The sequence below is a fragment of the Mastigoproctus giganteus genome, chromosome 1, assembly GCF_048544385.1.
Source record: "Mastigoproctus giganteus isolate SK-2022 chromosome 1, ASM4854438v1, whole genome shotgun sequence".
Classification (NCBI taxonomy): domain Eukaryota; kingdom Metazoa; phylum Arthropoda; class Arachnida; order Uropygi; family Thelyphonidae; genus Mastigoproctus; species Mastigoproctus giganteus.
The window spans coordinates 192810076-192831471 of record NC_143575.1 but is presented as its reverse complement, the minus strand read 5'-3'; the positions used below and the strand labels follow the sequence as shown (position 1 = coordinate 192831471).

Here is a 21396-nt window from a genome sequence, read left to right as displayed (position 1 = left end):
TAGTCGTTCTTTATCTGCAGATTCTTAATGCATGAAGAGTCATTGCTGATAATTAGATCAAGAGTATTGCTTTCCCTTGTTGTCTATCTAACATGTTGATGTAGAAAGCAGTCATCCAATAAATACAGAAAGGTTCTGCTGTTGTGTGAGTGACCAACCCATAAGTTCCCCATCTTTGGCCCTTTCAAAAGCTCAATGTCTTTTTCAGACTTGAACACGGTATTCCAAATGTGGTCTTATAATTGCCTTGTACAGTGGGACTATGACCTCCATAAAGGACATGTGGAGTGCAAGGCTAAAATGTCTTAAAATGGAAATTAAGGATTACGAGTGGTAAAGGGCTGCCCTTGCAATTCTACACAAATGGACGGCGATAGATGAGTTGAAAAAACATGACCAAATTGTGTACGATGTGTGGAGTAGCTTACCAGGCATATATATAAATTTGAAAATATTTGTGTTTGGATTTCTCTCTGTTTTTGGTTCAACGAATATCTGTGGGCAAATATTTTTGAAAATGAACTACATTAAAAATAAATCAAGAAACCATCTGAAAAATGAGTCTCTCAGCATGTTTAAAGATGAAAATTACTGCATACATCACCTGATGTTGTGAGACGCACTCGAGAAGTTCAGCAGCAAAAGTCACATTAATTTGTACCTAATTGAATTTTTGTAATGTGTTTTTTTTTTTTTTTTTTTTTCAGTATTAATAAATAATATTTCAAAATATATATTTTTTTAATAAAACACCTTCCCACTATTCCATTTCTTAAACTCCCTCTCCTACCAGATTGAGCTGAGGTGTGGCCCTTCAGATTCCCATTTTTTTTTTTAATTAGTGATACGACACAGTGGGCTTTCCTGGCTGCCTGTTTACACTGCTCAGAAAAGTTCACATTTGCCCATATAGTAACTTCCAGATCCCTTTCTTCTTCCATTGTTTTTAATGCAATCCCATCAAGTGTATAATTTATTTTGGGGTTGCTATTTCCCAACTGTAAGACCTTGCATTTTGCTGCATTAAAACATAGCTGCCACTTTTTGACCATTCTTGCAGCCTGTTCAAGTCATCCTGAAGGAACACTGCTTGTTACTGATCATTAACTATTCTACCAATCTTTATTGTTTGCAAATTTTGACATCAAGCCTTCTATCTATCCCATCATTGATGTCGTTTATAAAAATCATAAACAACAGTGGTCCAAGAACCGATCCTTGGGGAACTCCACCTCTGACTTTACACCAATCTGAAGAATATTCATTAATCAGAACCCTCTGCCTTCTGCCTTGCAGCTACCCAGCAATCCATCTTAGAAATTTTCCAGTAATCCTAACATGTTCCAGCTTATTCTAACCTCCCATGAGGGACTGATTCAAATGCCTTGCTAAATCCAAATAAACTATGTTGGAATTGTTCTCTATGTCAAGCTCACAAGTACCTGTGTCAAAATAGCTTACTAATTTAGTTAAACATGATTTTCCCTTAACGAAACCATGTTTTGTGTTATTCAGAATGCCATATCTATCTAAATGTCCCCGGATTGTACTCTTAATCATTGCTTCTAAGATTTTCTCTACCAATCGTTACATCAGACTAACTGGTCTGTAGTTAGGTAAAGTGCATGAAGTAAAATTTAATTTACACCAGCATATCAGGCAGTATTAGTAAAAACCAATGATAGATGTGTTTTGTGTAGGTTGTACTGGATAATGAACAAATCACAAAGTGCTGGAAAGTTTTCACTAGTATTGCTGAATAGCCTTTCAGTATGATAACAATACCCTGGGTAAGTTTAGAAAGAAAACTATAGTGATTTAAGCTAATTGATGTAACGTCTTTTATTTGATAAATCAGGTATGCAACAAGTTAAAAATAAACACTAACCTTAAGTTGTGGGTGGGAGAGGAATCTGTAGCTGATACTGTGTCTTTCATCATGTAATGATATCATCATCATCAGCCATTTTCAATCCACTGCAGGATGAAAGCCTCTCCAGCAACTTTCCAGTTCCTTCTGTTTGTTTTGAGCACTGGCCATCCATTTACTACCCACAAACTCATGAATTTCATCTATCCATCTCCGCCTTTGTCTTCCAGGTTTTCTTCTAGCTCCTCTTGGGTACCATTCTGTTATTTTCTTAGTCTATCTGTCATCATGTCTTCGAGCTGTGTGTCCTGGCCAAGACCATTTTAGTTCTTTAGTTTTGATAAGAATGTCCTTTACTTGAGTTTGCTGCCAAATCCATGTGTTTCTCTTCTTATCTAACAGTAAGATTCACAATATAATTCGTTCCATTTTTCGCTGTGTCGTTCTCAGCTTCTCTTCCATTCTTTTGGTGAGTGCCCAAGTTTCACTTCCATAAGTCATGGTGGGGAGTATACATTGGTTCATTATTTTACGTTTCAGACAAACTGGGATATTGCTCTTCAGTATGTGACTATATTTCCTGAATGCTATCCATCCAAAATTTATTCTTCTCTTGACTTCCAGCCATTTATCATTATTACAGCTAATAACTTGTCCCAGATAAGTATATGACTCCACCTTTTCAATTACTGCTCCTTCAATCATTATTTCTCTTTCTGTGGCATACTTGTTCATCATTACTTTTGTTTTAGCCATATTCATCTTTAGTCCAAAATCCTTACTAACTGTGCATAACTGATTAAGATTTTCCTCTAATTCTTTGGGATCGTGGCTTATGATGACAATGTCATCTGCAAATCGTAAATGGTTTAGGTACTCTCCGTTCACATTGACTCCTTTCTGCGACCAGTCTAAACTTCTGAAAGCTTCCTCAAGGGCAGCAGTAAACAGCTTCGGAGATATTGTGTCTCCTTGTCGAACTCCTTTCTCGATTTTAAATTTCCTACTGTCTTTGTCTAGTCTAATAAAGGAGGTAGCACTCTCATATATTTTCTTTAAAATCATAATATATGGGGTACTATGCCTTGTCTTTCCAGTGCCCGAAACATTGCTTTATGCTGTATGGAGTCAAATGCCTTTTCATAATTCACAAATGCCAGGCATAATGGTGTTTTATATTCATTTGCTTTCTCCATTAGCTGTGATATTACGTGAAGGTGATCCATAGTTGAGAATCCTGTCCTAAAGCCAGCTTGCTCTTTCGGTTGATTCTCATCAAGTATTCTTTCTAATCTGTTAGTAATAACCCTTGTGAACAACTTGTAGATGTGGGATAACAAGCTAATTGGTCTATAATTTCCAATTTCTGATTTATCTCCTTTCTTATGCAGCAAAACTATGATTGCATTATTCCACTGCTTAGGCGTCACACCTTTTCTAATGCACTTTGTGAAGAGCCTTGCCAGTTTTTGTGTTATGTCTCTTCCTCCCAATTTTAACAACTCTACAGTAACTTCATCTTCCCCCGTGGCTTTCTGATTCTTCATTTTCTTCAATGCATGTTCTACCTCATAAGGAAGAATATCGGGTATGTCGTATGTGTTGCTACTTTGCAATTCATCTTCCCCACTGCTGGCATCATTCCCTCGCTCCTTGTATAATTCTCTATAGTAGTCTTCTGCTATTTGAATTATGCCTTCTCTGCTGTTTATAAGTACACCGTCACTATTCTTCAGTTTCAGTATCATTTGTCTTTCTGTATTACTACTCATGGCTGCCGATTTAAATCCTTTGTTTTCCCTTAATGCTTGTTCTACTTTTCTTGTGTTAAATCTTCTTATGTCCTCTCTGAGTCCTTTCTAATGGCTTTTCATAACTCAGTATACTCAATTTTTTCCCTGTCAGTGTTTTTCTTGCTCTTCATTTGTCGTCTTCGATTCATCATGACAAGTGTTTCTTGACTAATTTTTTCTTCTTTGGATTTCTTTTTCCCTATAGGTTTCTTGGGCTTTATCACTTCCAGAAAGTTGTAATATTCCTCATCGATATCTTGGTCCTGAGCAGTCTGCAGAAGCTCAAACTTGTTCTTAAGTTCCAGTACATACTGCTTTTTCTCCTCTTCTGTTATCTCAGAGACCTTTGTATTATTTACTCGAGTCAGTTTTTTCCTTTCCTTTCCTACATCTATATCAAGTGTACCTCTTACTATTCTGTTATCACTTTCAACATTTACCTTATTCAGGACAGTAACATCATTCACAATATATCTTCTATTAATAAATAAATAAATTTTCTGTTTATACTCCGGGACGACCAAACAGTCAGAGGAGTTAACAAGATAGACAGAATACAAGAAACAGCACCGTATTCAGCAGTCACGGGCTTGAACCCCGGTCACTCAAGGCACATGTACTTATGCACCCGCGCGCCTGACCACTAGGCTACGGCGGCCTTTAGTGAGGATGAAGTCGATTTCATTAGTTGTTAATCCATTTGGACTCTTCCATGTCCACTTTTTGTTCACCCTTTTCTTGAAAAAAGTGTTCATTACTGACAGTCCTTGAGATTCTGCAAATTCCACAAGTCTTTCACCTCTTTCATTTCTTTCACCAATTCCAAAATTTCCTATAGTTCCCCTTTCTGCACTGCTTTGTCTTTTTCCAACCTTAGCATTGAAGTCCCCCATAATAATAGTGTAGTGGGTTTTCTGCTCTATCTAGAAGACTCAATTTCGGTGTACATTTCTTCAACATTTTCATCATCATCATCATGGCTCGATGTTGGTGCATAGATCATTATAACCTTTAGCTTGTATCTCTTAGAAATCTTGAGTATTAGTCTTGACACCCTTGGTGATGTACTTTTGAATTCCAAAATGTTGTTTTTAAAATCTTTATGGACCAGAAACCCAACTCCACCTCCACTCACTTGGTTTCTAGCAGATTTGCACTTTATAAACTTATAAGTGATTCATTTCTTCTTCTTGTTTCAGCCAAACCGATGATATTCCAATTCACGTTTTCTAATTCCTTTTCCAGCTCTAATATCCTGTCTTCACCGATGAGTGATCTTACGTTATAACAGGCCAAGTTCAGTTTCCATGCACTGGCCATCCATTTATCATGAAGATGATTTTAAACTTCATGATATCATGAAGTTTAAAATTTAATTACTGGATAATGTACTTTGATGAGTGGATGGCAAGTAATTATATTTTGTGACTTGATTTAGTTTATGTATAACTGCTGATTTTTTTTTTTTTTCATTGGTAATCCTAATGGCTCTGCTATATTTTGGTAACCCATTAATTTCTGCAGGTTTTGCTGATGAAAATTGAAAAAAATTTCCCATTCATATTAATATTAGAGAAAAAGGCCTTGGGTGTCAGAATTAGACATATTAATAATATACTGCTTCCACTGACGTGACAGTTTATTAAAACAGAGGACTAATTACAAGAATGTTAAAATGGTAAAATATCAATAATTAAATCTGAAAATATGTAAAATTAAGAACAAAATTATCTTCTTAATTATACATTTTATTGCACATCTTAATCATGGACTATAAGATATGCAATAAAATATACCTTAAAAACTGAAAATATATACAGTTCAAAGTGTTAAATGTAAGATAACCTAAAATAAAATGCATGACAAGAAGCTTTCAAGGTGATGAGCCTCTTCCTCAACTTAAAAAATACTATTCAAGGTTTAGGCCTAAATGGATGGTAGATGAACTAATGACACTCATTATTATTATTAGCCATATGGTGCAAGGAAGCCAGAGTCTTATGCTGCACCAGCCAAAAAAAAAAATTCCCGAGTTACCATGTGTGTGAGAGAGAGAGAGAGAGAGAGAGAGAGAGAGAGAGAGAGAGAGAGAGAGAGAGAGAGAGAGAGAGAGAGAGAGAGAGAGGAAGAAGGAATCACCAAGAAAGAGAAGAATGATGATATCCAGCTCAGGACCCTGGGTGTGCCAAGCCCATACTCACCAGATGCATGGTATGCATATAAATTATCAGATGACACAGAAGACTGTGGTAGATATAAGCTAGTCTGTAATCAAGTTGCAAAGGTGGTTCGGCAAGCGAAGGCAGACAATGAGAAATCTTTGGCAAAGGATGCAAAGACTTCTTGAAGGAAGTCCTTGCTGCTTTTCCCCTTCCTTCTAGAGGTCACTTCTTGAACTTTAGAAGGAAAGGGATGAATAAGATTGGTCCACTTGATATCGATGGTTTGATTGTTGATGAACCTGCTCAGGTAGCTGACAAACTAAATGAGTATTTTGTATCTACATTTACACATCAGGAAGTCTGTAGGGAAGTGGATGCCAGAAGCTTATCAAACTCTAGCAGGGAGCTAAAAGATTTTGTAATAACTGAGAGTGAAGTGGAGGAGAAATCGTTGAAATTGAACATAAAGAAGGCCTGGGATGGATGGGATCTATCCAGTTATATTAAAGGAGACAGCAAAGGAAGTAAGCAAACCCTTAACCATAATTGTGAAAGCTTCCTTGGACTCAGAGGAGGTCCCCATGGACTGGAGATGTGCAAATGTGCCCCCAATTCACAAAGGGTGATCAAGGCGTGATACAAGTAATTACAGACCTGTTAGTTTAACTTGTGTTCCGGGAAAAATAATGGAGTCACTGGTTAAAGAAGCATTGCAGAATCAACTAGACAAGACTGCAGTAATAGTTAAAACACAGCATGTGTTTGTTAAATGGAGGTCTTGTCTGACAAATTTGATTGGATACTATGATGTGGTCCTAAAGAAACTGGATACAAAAAATAATTTTGATATCATATACTTGGATTTCAGGAAAGCTTTTGGTACTGTTTCACATGGAAGACTACTGTACCGATTGGAGCAGTATGGAATTAAGGGAAAGGTACTGCAATGGATAAAAGGATGGTTTAGTGGAAGAAGTCAGAGTGGTAAACAATGGACACTGCTCTTCGTGGACTAATATTATTGGTGGAGTGCCCCAAGGTTAGGTATTGGGCCCATTGATGTTTTCTGTATTTATCAATGGTGTTTATGAAGGTTTATCAGGGTTAATGTCCAAGTTTGTAGATGATACAAAGGTTGGCAGAATTGTTAACAACAGTAAAGACATTACTCCAACTGAATCTAGAAAAGTTGAGCAGATGGGCAGAGAGGTGGCAACTGAAGTTTAACATTGACAAATGAAAAGTACTGCATATGAGTAGCAGTAACCCCAGAGTAATGTACCAACTGTGTGGTACTACACTCAGGGTAGTAGAGAATGAAAACGACCTAGGGATAATTGTGCAGTCAGATATGAAGTTTTTTTGAGCAGTGCAGATAGGCTGCAAGAGTACCTCATGGTGTCTTATCAATGATATACAGAAATTTTGCTAGCAGGGATAAGGAGGTGATTGTCCCCTTGTATAAAGCAATGGTCAGGCCACACGTTGAGTACTACATACATGTCCGGAGGCCTCATTTTAAGAACAATATAGAGCTGGAATGTGGAACAGAGAGTGGATAGTGGAACACGTGGGTTGCTCTTACCAAGAAAGACTTAAGTTCTGCAAATTAGCATTAGTAGAGCTGCCTTTTTTCACTTTCTTATTCCAAAGGTGTTCTTCCTTCTGCTTGGAAATTTGCTCATATCCAGCCAGTTCTTAAAAGGGTAACAAATCCCTCCCATCCAATTATCGTCCCATTGCAATTACTTCTACTCTTTCTAAAGTAATGGAGAAATCAATTAACTGCCAACTCTTAAACTACCTAGAAACCTTCTGCCTGATCAATGATCGCCAGTATGGATTCCGCTAGTGTCGATCCACTGGTGATATTCTGGCTTATGTTACCCATTTATGGACTAATTCAATGGAAAGGTTCGGTGAACCACAAGTAGTTGCTCTTGACATCTCAAAGGCTTTTAATCGTGTTTGGCATAAAGGTCTTCTAAACAAGCTTCCATCTTATGGTTTGCCAACTGTTTTTAGTAATTGGTTATCCAGTTTTCTCTCTGATCACTCACTGAGGGTGATGGTAGATGGCTCTCTGTCTTCTAACTTTTCCACTAATGCTGGTGTCCCCCAAGTTTCAGTTCTTTCCCCCACTCTTTTCCTCTTGTATATTAATGACCTTCATCCATTGACTGGAAATCCTATCCATAGTTTTACCGATGATAGCACATTGCATTCCACTTTCCATTTTGAGAAACCTTGTCCTACTCAATCAGCTTCAACTTCTCGAAAATCTGCTACCAATTCTTTAAGTGCCGATCTCCAGTGGGGCAAAGACAACTTAGTTGATTTCAACCCTTCTAAAACTCAGTCTTGTCTTATATCTCACAAAAAGGATTCTTCTGCTCCTATGCTTATCTTTTGTGACACTCCAATTTCTAGGCAAAATGATATATCTCTTTTGGGGATTACCCTGACTTCTAATCTCTCTTGGCACAAGCACATTACAAATATTGCTTCCTCTGCATCTAAAAAACTTGGTTTTGTCTTTCGCTCTCGGCGTTACTTTTCTTCCAAAAAGCTGCTCACTCTGTATAAATCGCAAATCTGCCCTGCCATGGAATATTGTTCCCACATCTGGGGTGATGCCCCCAAAACTTCTCTCAGGCTTCTTGATTCCATTCAGAAGAGGGCAGTTAGGTTAATTAATGATTCATCTCTAACAGAGTCTCTCCACTCGCTTTCTCATAGACGTACTGTTTCTGCTGCATGCCTCTTCTACATATACTTCCATGGGCACTGTTCTTCTGAATTGGCTTCTATAATTCCCGCTCTCTCTCTCTTTCAAAACAGTCCGAACACGTGCCAACATCCATTTACTGTCCAACTTCAAACCCACAGAACCAACTTTTCATCTTCTTCATTTATTCATTCAACTGCCATTTTCTGAAACAACCTTCCTTCATACGTATTTCCTGAAAATTACAATCTACAGAAATTCAAGTCCAATGTCAACAAATATCTTCTTTCGTCTTCTCAATCTCCAACTCAAGCCGGTACTAAGTACTATAGGTTCTAATACCTCTCGTGTTTGGAGTTCACATAAAAAAAAATATATATATATGATGCTAGAAAGCAAGCTTATACAGTATCACCCAAAAAAAAAAAAAAAAACTCTTTCCATTTCACTGATCCATTCATTCCAAATATCTGTCTAGTTTTGCTGTGAATTTATTTAAGCTCTCAACTTACACAAAAACAGATGGAAGTTTGTTCCAGCAATTAACTACCAGCTGTCTAAAGGCAAATTTCTGCACATCTATTCGATAACTGTTTTTCCTCAGTTTGAATCTATGCCCCTTAGGTTCATAATCTGAGCAAAAGGAAGAATCCCATCAGCATTGAGGCCGCTAAATCCATTCAAGGCCTTATACACCTCGATCAGATTGCTTCGCAGGTGCTTAGTTTCCAATTGCTGAAATTTGCAGAACTTAACCCTTTCTTAGTAAGACCACCCCTTTGTTACCCTCACCAATCTTTTTATCCTTCTTTGTACTCGTTCTAGCAACTCTACATCCTTCCTAAAATGAGGCTGCCAGACCTGTATGCAATATTCAAGGTGTGGCCTGACCATTGCCTTGTACAAGGGGATAATCACCTCCTTATCCTTGCTTGCAAATTCCTGTATATCCTTGAGAAGACCCCATGACCTCCTGTGGCAGCCTGTCTTCACTGCTCAAAAAACTCCATATCTGACTGCACAATTACCGTCAGGTCTCTTTCATTCTCCACTACCCTGAGTGTAACACCACCCAGTTGGTACATTTCTCTGGGGTTACTGTGACCCATATGTAGTACTTTGCATTTGCCAGTGTTAAACTTCAGTTCTCAGCCCATCTGCTTAACTTTTCTAGATCCTGTTGCAGTAGCATACTGCAACAACCCTGCCAACCTTTGTATCATCTACAAACTTTGACATTAAGCTTGATATACCTTTATCAATATCATTGATAAATATACAAAACAACAAAATTTGGACAGTAGTCTTCCTTGTGCAATGGTATCAAAAGCTTTATTGAAATCCAAGTATATGATATAAAAATTATTTTTTGCATCCAGTTCCTTTGTGACCGTGTCATAGTATCCCAGATTTGTCAGACAAGACTTCCCCTTAACAAATGTATCAAAATTGCAGCATCTGGAGACTACAAGGTGATCTAATTGAGGTATATAAGGCCTATAAGCTCAATGCTGATGGGATTCTTCCTTTTTCTCAGATTACTCACCTGAGGGAAGTTTATTGTAATGGAGGAGACATAAATTCAAATTTAGGAAAGACAATTGTAGAATAGATGTGTGGAAATTTGCCTTTAGCCAGTGGGTGATTGATAGTTGGAACAAACTTCCATGTGTCATAGTGGATGTCAAAAACTTAAATAAGTTTAAGGCAGAACTAGACAAGAATTTGGATTGAATGGATGGGCGAAAAGGGAAGGATTTTTTTTTTTTTTTTTTTGCTAATGCTATATAAGCTTGCTTTCTTGCATCATATGCCTCTACTAATGCTAAACGAGACCAGTGAGAGTGAACATAGTATATTGTAAAGTGACGGCACCAGAGGTTCCCCCCCCCCCTCTTCGCATTGTATTTTTTGTACATGTGACACAGAATTCTGTGAAGGCCAGAGATTTAAAGGTGTATATGGAGTGGAATGTTGTGTACCATTCTATCTGACCATTTAGCTGTTGGGCCCCTAGTGGGACCCAGCATTATCCACACTTTGCCCTGGGAAGGCAAGTCAGGCACCTAGTAGATTTTTAATGTTCGGATACCCTATCACAGTCTGTTTAGACTTATAACAAACTGCATAATCCAGGCAAGTAATACGATATACCACTTTTGCCCACTGTAATTTAGGAACAGTCGGTTTTGCCCTAGGCAACATTGACTGTAACTTCTTGCCAGGAAGCTGCACACGACCAGTATGGTGGCAATACGTCTGGACAGTGTGGAATGTAAGGTGTAGCAATAAGTCATTCATCTTGATGGGAAATGAAAGATGTCCTCATAGTGAATATTACTGTCGAAGCTCTTGAAGAGTGCATATTTGCAGGTCTTCCTATTTCCATTAGACCATGGCATAGATATGTTGATGTCTTTGCAGTAGTTTCTCGAGGATCAGACATGCCGCTCCTCCAATATCTTAATCCCTTGTGTCTGTTTATTGTAATGGAGGAGGAAAATGCTCTACCATTCTTGGATGTTTTAGTATGTTGTCATTTAGTTACTTTGGTGGTTTGTAGAAAACCCATGCCCAGGGACAGTTAAATAATAAATCTGCACATGCTCCTGGGCATCTACATAGTATAGCTAGGGCATTGTTCAACCATGTATGCTCGCATTGTGACTTTGCTGTTGATAGGGAAGCTGAGTTTGTCAGGGTCAGGTCGGATTTGTCTAAATGTCCCTGTGACTTACATTCTCCACTGTCCAAGTATTTCTGCACATATCACCAGGATGTTGTGTGCCACTACCTGGCAAGAAATTACAGTCAGTGAATGTTGCCTAGAGCAGTTTTAATTGTAACCTCGTGATCTGATATTGGATTATGTTCAAGACACAATATCTCATATGGTGGAAGGCCCTCCATATAGTGGCAGCACCAACAATGAATTGTAATGTATGGAGGCCATTGTCTTACCACGATGAGAGATGCCGAATCAATGGTACAGTAATAGACACCTCAATATACTCCCAGAGTCGATGAATGAATGTCTCGTGTTATCGTTTCCTTCCCCCTCCCCATTCGCCATAACTAATTCACAGTTGTAAGCTGTTTACAATGTGTGAGTTTTCTCTGTGTAGTATATTTTGTTCACTGTCATTGGTCTCATATAAGTTGAGAAAGAGGTTCGTCGCGTTGAAAGGTTCTTGTTTTATAATTATTTTATCGCTTTTAACATCCATGTAATTAGTCTGCCGTTTAATAAACTATGAAGTCAGTGGAAGCAGTATATTATTAATATTCATATTAATGATATAAAAAATATTCTGTAGCTTGTTTTGCTGATGAAAATTTAAAAAATGTATTTAAATACAGTGATATTTAACAGATTTGCTGACCTTTCTTACTAAAAACATGAAGCACATTATTGTGACAGCAATTTAATACATGTAGACATTACCTAAGAATGAAAAATTAGGATTCATCACCATTCTTACAGCATACACAGGGAATGTGTGAAATCAGATCTTTGGCTTCTCACCAGTGAGTTCCAAAGTGGCCAACATTATTGTGGAGTGCTTAAAAATGTTAACCACCCTCCCCATGTCCCACTTGCAGATGTCAAAATATAATGATATCATTCTTATTATTTTTTGAGCTTATGCCAAATATATGCTGCTACAAGTGCAAATAGTGTGTCCTCAAATTGCTCATCAATGTTCCTATTTACATGAAGTCTATATTCTGCCTGGTTGCCAATCAAAAGATAGTTTATTTGTTATTTTCTTTTCGGGAGCATTAGCAAGTAAGGCCATATTGCTCCAGGGATATGCGGTGGTCATTCTCTGACCTTTCCATATCCTCCGTATTTAGTGGGCACAGGCTCGAACCCCGGTCCAATCAAGAAGCGTATGTTACGCACTGCTGCTCCTGCCTACCTGGCTACGGAGGCACCTCAAAAGATAGATGCCATAATCGGGGTACTAGCTAGTCAATGATATTGATGCATTGCAGCAACTCTCATAGGAAACAAGGGATGGGCAGTGTCAAAAAATATTTACACAATGCCATTATCTTTACAGCATCATAAACTAAGCTGTAATATGCCCAGCTCATGTCCTAGCCGTCACCCGGGATTAAGAGAAGAGTGTAATCATTTATGAAGTGGATTATCTGGATTGCAGTGTCTAGCAAACAGGAGAAATGGGCTGCAATCAAAGGACAAGATTACTTAATGTGTCAGCAGTTGGTAGAATGTTACTGAGACTGGCCACCAAAGTAATTCAAGTGGAAATAGTCACTGATAGGAGATGGTTAGAGTCTGTGAAGCATAGCATTCCATAAAATTGGCCCTTGTAACAATATAGTGGGCTTGAATGTTCCCAAACACTGAGGAATTTTTAAAGGCCTCTTTCCCGTCTTATGTGTTACTATATGCCCTCAGAGTTGTAGTTAGCTGATGTCAGGTAGAAGAAGCTTATGTTATAATCTGCCCTTGATACAGCTAAACTACCAAGTTTGGCAACAGTTTTAAATTTGCAGAAGGAAGTACAAACCTCATATTCAGTAATAATCTGATATTAACTTATTCACAGATTTAATGTTATCTCAAACATTTGCCTAACTCGAATCTTTGTTTTGGAGAATTTTTGAACTCGACAGTGATTATTTTGTTTTATTTTTTGATCAAACTTATTTAAAAGGGCAGTGTCAAAAAAGATATTTGTTACAACTACTGAAGTTAATTTATTTGTTCATGCCGAAGACAGTGCATCATTGGAAAATCAGACTTCATTCTTATTTTAAAGGAAGTAGAGTATTATGGTGAATTCTTATTCTGTTTATTTTTTCACGCTGAAGACAGTGCATCATTGGAAAATCAGACATCTCATTCTTAAAAAGTATTTTGGCATCTCGTAAAAATACTTCTTAAGAATGAGGGACTAACTGATGTACCCATGTCAGTTAGTTCCCTCGCTGGCATTGTGTCAAGAATATAGGAAAATTCCTGCAGTAGGTGGAGTCACATCATAGAGCTAGGTTTAAACTCATGGTCTTATGTGTTACTGTATGCACATGGTGATACACAAGTTACATCATTTATAAAGACATACAAATGGATGAAGCAGTATCTGTATCAAAGACAAAAAGAGGAAAATCTGTACATAGCCAAGGTAAGAACATTGTATTCAATGTTATTAAACATTTTGATGAAGCATTAAATGATAAAATGTGTGTATCAACAGGATTTTCAGAAAAAAATCATAAAAAGGATTCAAAGTTAAATAAAAGATAAACATTCTCCAAGTTTCTTATCTCCCACGAAATATTGTAAAAAACTTTTTAAAGTTTTTTCTCTAATCCAGTTTGATTGCAGTGTCATTAAGGTGAACAATCCAGGATTATTTTTTTTATAAAATAAAAAAAAATGTACTGATTATACCTAAATTAATCTGAACAGTATAAAATAAAAAAAAAATGTACTGATTATACCTAAATTAATCTGAACAGTATTAAAATGCAATAAAATTTAATTGGCAAATAGAAACTTTGCCAATTAAAATTAATCCCATCTTGTGGAGAATTATTGGAAGAAACTTGAAAATGGAGAAGGTTTTAATGGGAAAAAAAATATCATACTTAAGAGAACAAAGTATTTACGGGAAATGAAACAAATAACAAATGAAAACCAGACCTGTTCTTTATGTTTGTGAAACCTGGATTGATGTTTAATTTTGATATGCAGATTTACAGTTAATTTGTTTTACATATTAAAGGAATTGTTATGGCTGTATAAAAAGTAAAAGTAAAGTGCAGCCATTATCAACCCACTGCAGGATGGAAGCCCCTCAACAATTCATGCTGAGGGAAATGGACCATAATCTGCCACACTGGTCCAGTGTGGGTTGGCAGATCGACCGTATTCAGCAGTCAGGGCCTTGAACCCCGGTCTACTCAAAGACGTGTGCTACTGCACTTCTGCTCCTGACCACTTGGCTACGGAGCCAACCCACCAAATCAAGACCGCCAATTGAACGTACTACATCTGATTGCATATGGGTAGAAGTAACCCTAGAGAAATGTACCAACTGTGTGATACTACACTTAGGGTGGTAGAAAATAAAAAAGACCTGGGAGTAATTGTGCAGCCAGATATGAAGTTTTCTGAACAATGCAGACAGGCTGCCAGAGTAGGCCAATGATATACAGGAATTTTGCTTGTAGGGAAAAGGCGGTGATTATCCCTTTGTATAAGGTCAGGCCACGGCTTGAGTACTGCATACAGGTCTGGGGGCTTCATTTTAGGAAGGATGTAGAGTTGCTTGAGCGAGTACAGAGAAGGGCAACAGGATTGGTAAGGGGAAATAAGAGGTCCTCTTACCAAGAAAGGCTTAAGTTCTGCAAATTGCGGTGTCTGGTGACTAGGCACCTGCAAGGTACAAGGCCTTGAATGAGTTGAGCAGGCTCAATTCTGTTGGGATTACTAATCTGAGGGGACATAAATTCAAATTGAGGAAAGACAGTTGTAGAATAGATGTGTGGAAATTTGCCTTTAGCCATTGGGTAGTTGATTGCTGGAACGAACTTACAGGTGCCTCCGTAGCCAAGTGGGAAGGAGCAGCAGTGCGTAGCACATGTTTCTTGATTAGACCAGGGTTCGAGCCCATCACCACCAAATACGGAGGATGTGGAAAGGTTATGGAATGACCACCGCATATTCCTGGAGCAATATGGCCTTAGTTGCTAATGCTCCTAAAAACCAAAAAAAAAAAAAAGCAACAACGAACTTACATCTGTCATGGAAGTCGATGGCTTAAATAAATTCAAGGATGAACTGGACAAACTTTTAGAGGGAATGGATGTATGAAACTTTTTTTCTTTTTGGGCTGATGCTACATATGCTCATACACTTGCTTTCTTGCATCACATGCCTCTACTACTATTGGGAAGTGTTCTGACAAGACTGTATGAAAAAATTCAAAGGAAGAGACCTGAATTGTGGAAGAATGGTTGAGTGCTCCATCAAGATGATGTTCCAGTACACAATGCGCTCTTTGTTTGCCAGTTTCTGGCCAAAAACAAATCCCTGTCTGTGAACATGCCCTAGCTGCCTGACTTAGCCCCTTGACATTATTTTTAATTCCTTAAACTAAACAAAAAGTGTACTTAAGGGAACCCATTTTCAGTCCATTGAAGACATTCAGTAAAACACAGCCAGTGTGTTAAAAGGGCTTACAGTAGGTCACATTTAAAAATGTTTCTGTACTTGGAAGAAATGTATGGAACAGCATGTGCAAGCCCAAAACAATTATTTTGAAGGTGATAACTTGTAAGGTATGAAATATTTCATCATATTTATTTTCTTGCAACAGGCTCGTTATTTAATAGCCAAACCTCATATCTCTGAACACCTAACAGTAAAGTTTGTTGTGAATGTTGTACTACTGAACAGTTGCCATCCATCATCCTGTGCATTTATGATATGTTTCTCATTGGCTTAAATAATTGTAATTTAGGAGAGGTAGAGATAGCCACAAAAGTTTAAGGAAATTGTCATACCTCTAACCCTTTTATTTTCTTTGAAAATAAATCTTTATTGCTTTTTCAATTGGAGGGTATTATTTTCATTGCATCAGAAATGAAATCCCACAAAAAATAACTTGCTTGATTGCTAAAATATTGTTAAACGTTTTTTTTTTTCAGGTGTTTATACAGGCTGTATTTGTTACTTTTGACTTTTTATTTCATACTTTATAGCTGTTTAATATTTTGGTAAGTAAAACAAGGAAACTCATACAAATTAAAGTATACAAATACAACGATTGCTACTTCTTGGTGATGTTCAAGCGTGCATTGGGTCAGTGGTACAGTACAAAGGATAAGTATTGTTCTTTTGAAAACTAGCTTGTCTCATATATCAAGAATCTCATCTTGATATATGAGACTAGCTTGTCTCATCAACTAGCTTGCTGGATATATAATGCCTATACTAATGCTAAGAGATAACAACCAAAAGTGCATCCTGAATAAAGCATGCGCATTCTTCCATGGAGGGTCTGTTTTTGTGCAGTAAGTTTAGCGCAATGAGAAGCATTGTTGATGGTCACAGAACACTTTTTCATTGCCACCAAAACAGCAAGAGCGTTCTATGTTGGTAGTGTAGTGGTGGGGGATGGATCTTAAAAATATCTCATGCAGTATTTGTACATCAGTTTTCTTGTTATTCTCATTATTTCACGTTCTTTTGCATGAAACATTATTAAATTGATTTGAAAGGTAAGTATTTCAGTAACCTTCTGCCTGAGTTTCTAGTTTCCAAATGTATAAGTTGGTCATGTGAAGAAATTGGCATAAAGTATGCAGCTGAGCTGAAGACATGTTCTCCATTTACTTCTGTTCAGATTTTGTTCATGCTTTGTTAGATTTATTGTGCAATCTCCAGATCTGGAAAACCAGGTTTTCAGATATTGCACTGTATTAATTTTATGTTATTACTGCACTTAGTTAGTTGAAATTCGACTTAATGAGAATAACAGCTTAACTGACGGTACTCACCTCTATTTAAAGAACTCCTAAGTTCCCATGATGCATTTTAGGACACGTGGGAACTTGACATGTGCAAGGTTCCAGACCTTGCACATGAAAGGTTTGTTGGGGGTTTCAAGTACTGTCACTGACTGACAGTACTTAAGCTGTTATTGTTATTATTCTCATTAAGTCGAGTTATTACTGCATTATTAATAAATGCATTGTGTCTAATACCTACCTACCACCGATGAAGGGCCAAATAGCCTTCATAGGTATCTATCCACCTTCGTAGGTGGATAGGTAAGTATCCCGATGGTATAACAGTTCAGTTGTAAAAATAATTCCACAATGTGAAAGTTGCCAAATGGTGTTTAGTAATTTAATACTTAATAATAATATTTAAAAAAAAAAAAAAAAAAAACAGGGTTAAAGCCTCAGGCTGTGGGAAAATTTACAGACATATAAGTTAGTGCAAATGCATCGTGTCTACTATATTCACTAAATCAACTGAAAAAATTATAGTGCCATTATTAACATACATCTCATATTGTGAAAATCTTCACAGTGAATTGTCTGTTCAGTTTTACTTTGAATAAGTAATGCTTCTTTAATAGAGAAGACTGTTCTTACTTATTCTCAATGGATACCACTACCCAGGCGACCAAACAAGCAACTTGTGAAGGTTTTACACAATATGAGATATAACCCAGTGGTACCACTATAATAGCTTAGGTTAATTCACTGTATATAGACACGATGCATTTGCACTAATTTATGTCTGTAAATTTTCCTGCAGCCTTGAAGCTTTAGCCCTGAATTTTTATTAAGTATTAAATGGTAGCTATTATATTTAATAACTGTGGACTTAATTTTTAGTGTTTGTTAATTATCTAAATATACTTTAATTTTAGCAGAATTAGTGTGGTTTTGTATGATAAATTACAGTTGGAATTTCTTTTATAGGCAAGCACTGAAGACACACCAGATGAAAGCCCACCCAAAAAGAAGAAACACAAACCTATTACATGGCCATGAGTGGATATATAATAGAACTTTCATTTATATCATGCTGTAGTTGTGCCATTCTGTACATACATGGTATGACCATGTTACGTGTTTTAATTTGTATGACCGAGATAAAATGTCAGTTTATACATTATCAGTCCTTTAAAAAATTACTGTTTTTAGCTCTTAAAATGTATGCAAAAATAAGAACATAAAAACAAATTCTGTTATTTTCGACAGGCATATTTTATTCAAATCATTGGAATTTTTTTGCAGTTTTTATAACTTGGTTATCTAAATTCTTAAAGTTTCTCTGGCATTCATTTTAGTTTATTGGAGGATATTGTTCCTAATTGATACATTTTTGTTGTTTAGAGTTAGTGTAATTAATTTTCCAGGACTGGTGGTCTAGAGATATCCATTTTCAAAATTTGTTCATAACTTAAGGATTGCCCACTTGCTGCTCTAATTTTGTGCATATCTTCAAATCCATTTTTCAGAAAGGCATTGCATATGAGTAAACACAAGTATTCAGCTTGTTTATCATTGTTCCATGTTTTGATTTGGCTATAACAGATACTTCAATGATTGGTGAAGATTTATAGGTAGCATTTAAAAATTCATTGGCCAGTTTTGTTTTTTTTTTTTCTCTCTTCCCTTGATGTATATAATTTGAAATTATGGTTGGAAGAAGGTTAAAAGGTTTCTTGCTAACCTGTAGCATATTTTAAATCAACAGATCACATATGGGGATATTCTTTTTTTCATTCTTATGCTGCATTACTCTTGCGATCCTTTCTAAGGGGGATTATTTGGGTTTTTTGTTTTTTTTAAGTAGTATAAAAATTTTCTAATTATTTGTTTCCATTGTTACCTTTTCTAGTAAAGGCATTAGACTTTTTAAACTATCACCATTTTTCTCTCTAAATATGACATTGTTTTACGAACAAATGATTACATAATATCATCTTTGCGGATGCAACAGAATTGCATTTGATCAGCTTAAATCTTTTCACTAACAGGATAATTTAAGAATTATGATAAAAGGAACCATCTTTTACTTTGTAAAGGAAAGTTGCTTTTTTGCCTAGGTGCATCTAGGAGACAAGTTTAATGTTTAAAATTTAGTTGCATATGACGCAATTAATTATTGAATAATTTGTGTTATTGCATATAATTTTTTTTCAATTTAACGTAAAAGGAAAAAGTAGGGAAAAAAAGGTAGAAATGATCACATGGAATTTGAACATTTTCTGAAGATTCATCTTTTGTCAGTTTCAAACCTAAAAAATTATTTTAAATATGATTCTGAAAATGAAGAGATTTGTTTAAGTTGCACCTTCTTATAAGAAAAGCGAATGCGGTGCTAACTTATGATGTAAACTTTGAAAGATATGATCCAAGCAAGTGTAACTAAATGAAGACACATCATTGCATTGATAACAGATTTCTGTTATAATTCACTGCACACACTAGCACATAAAGCTTGATACTGGTACAACAGAAAACTATGATATGATACTGGCTGTTTCAACTAGATATAGGACTAGTCTTTGTCAGCAAATATAAAACATTTTCTTTGTTATGCTGGTTACCTATTCATACTGGAGTCAGGGAAACACAAAAGAACTGAATTCACATGTTTAGAGTGTAGATTTTGGCTGGTGGAGGTCATTGGCTACACTGGATTATGTGAATGACTGATAGTCTCACAAAGGACACATTCTTTCTTTCTTACCATTTTAGCAGAATTACATCAAAATTGCATTTTATTTTTGGCTCGATCTAAGAAATGTGATATGAAGGGGGACCCCAGATATATGATGGATGTTGTGATTTTTGGTTGTTTTTCCTTTTTGTTGTGCTGGGGTGGGGTGCATGACAAGTTGTTGGCTATCCCTATGAAATTTTAGCTGATTGCTCTATTTGTTATTCTGTACCTGAAGATGTCAGTACAGTCCTATTTTATTTGTATGTCTCTTAGTTGTTTATGGAAAGGGGATGGATGCCTTGATATAATAGGCCTGCTTCTACTCTGACTCTGGATGTCATCAGTACAGAGAATATGAGCATGTGTCTACACATGGTTACATTTTCTGAGGTATAAATACTGATCGTTTTTTTCTTACATTTGGCCAAAAAAAAAAAAATGCTTTGTCTTGAATACAGACTGGTATTCAAGACCTGATCATCTCCTTGTTGTGCTCCTTTACTTATTGTAGCGGTGCCTGATTTTTTTTATCATAGAAGAGCAAAAATATGCATCCGTGATTTTAAATCAGAACAAGTGAATGTTATAGGAATGAAGTGATCTATATAAGTCAGTGTTCAAGTGATTGGAAAAACTGTTCATAAGGTTTAGTTAGCACATTTGTGACTTGTGTACTAGAAGGCTAAAGGGAAAAAGAAAATATTTCACAACTTTTAAACAGAATTCGAATTAATATTTATCATACAGATTATATTCAAGAAATTATTAACTTCTTTATCTTCCTCTTCAAAAATTTTTATTAACTTATTTACTAGTTGCTATCTGTGTTATGTTCCAAAATTTTTCACTTTGGCTAAGATGGGGGGGAAAAGGCTATATTAAAAGTTTATTGCTACATGCAAAACTTCCTTCAAAGTATAACTAGGTGTTTTAGAGATAATATGCAAGTAAACAGAGTGTAACTCCATCACTTATGTAGATTGAAAACAAGCAACCTGTTTCCTAAGCGTGGAAAATGCCCTGCTTATTTTTAAACTTGCTTTAATAGAAATTTTATTGAAGTTATTCAGCAATACAACTTGGATTTTTACTGAATCATCTCACAAAAAGTTAATTGCACAATATTCAGCCTGATGGCTAAGTGAAATTTAAATCCAAAATACTTGGTCAGTATTTACAATTTTTGCCTCATAAACATGAAATTATAAATGAAAATATTATTTTTGAAATGATTTTCTACTTATGATTTACATTTGATTATGTAACTTTATTTTCATAGTTTTACTTAGTTTATAAAGAGAAGCACAGAAAAGTTAGTTCATCCTTTGTAAATAAAATTCCTCCCCGTTGGATTTCTCAGCTACTAATCACGTGTCTATCTTATTTCTGCAAGCATTTCATTAAGGTAGGAACACCAAAACTGAGTGAAAAGTTGTTCTTCATTACACAAGCGAAACATTTTAAACTTATAATTTAAAAAATTTATTTTAACTGCTTCATTCCTTCTAAACAATAGAATTAATAATAACCTTTTGGAGTATATATTATCCATCTGTAGGATGTGGACATCACTTCTTCAGTTTGAATTTAGAACTTTAAACAGTATCTTCAGA

General features: G+C 36.2%; 1 protein-coding gene across 1 annotated transcript in view; it reads left to right on the top strand.

Moving 5' to 3' along the window:
• Positions 1-18300, top strand: part of LOC150091396 (uncharacterized) — a 104007-nt gene extending 85707 nt beyond the window's left edge. The window contains exon 4 of the mRNA XM_090383651.1: positions 18031-18300. Within this exon, the coding sequence (XP_090239777.1) occupies positions 18031-18102 (72 nt within the window). The 3' untranslated portion in view covers positions 18103-18300. The remainder of the gene's footprint in view (positions 1-18030) is intronic.
• The last annotated feature ends 3096 nt before the right edge of the window (positions 18301-21396 follow it).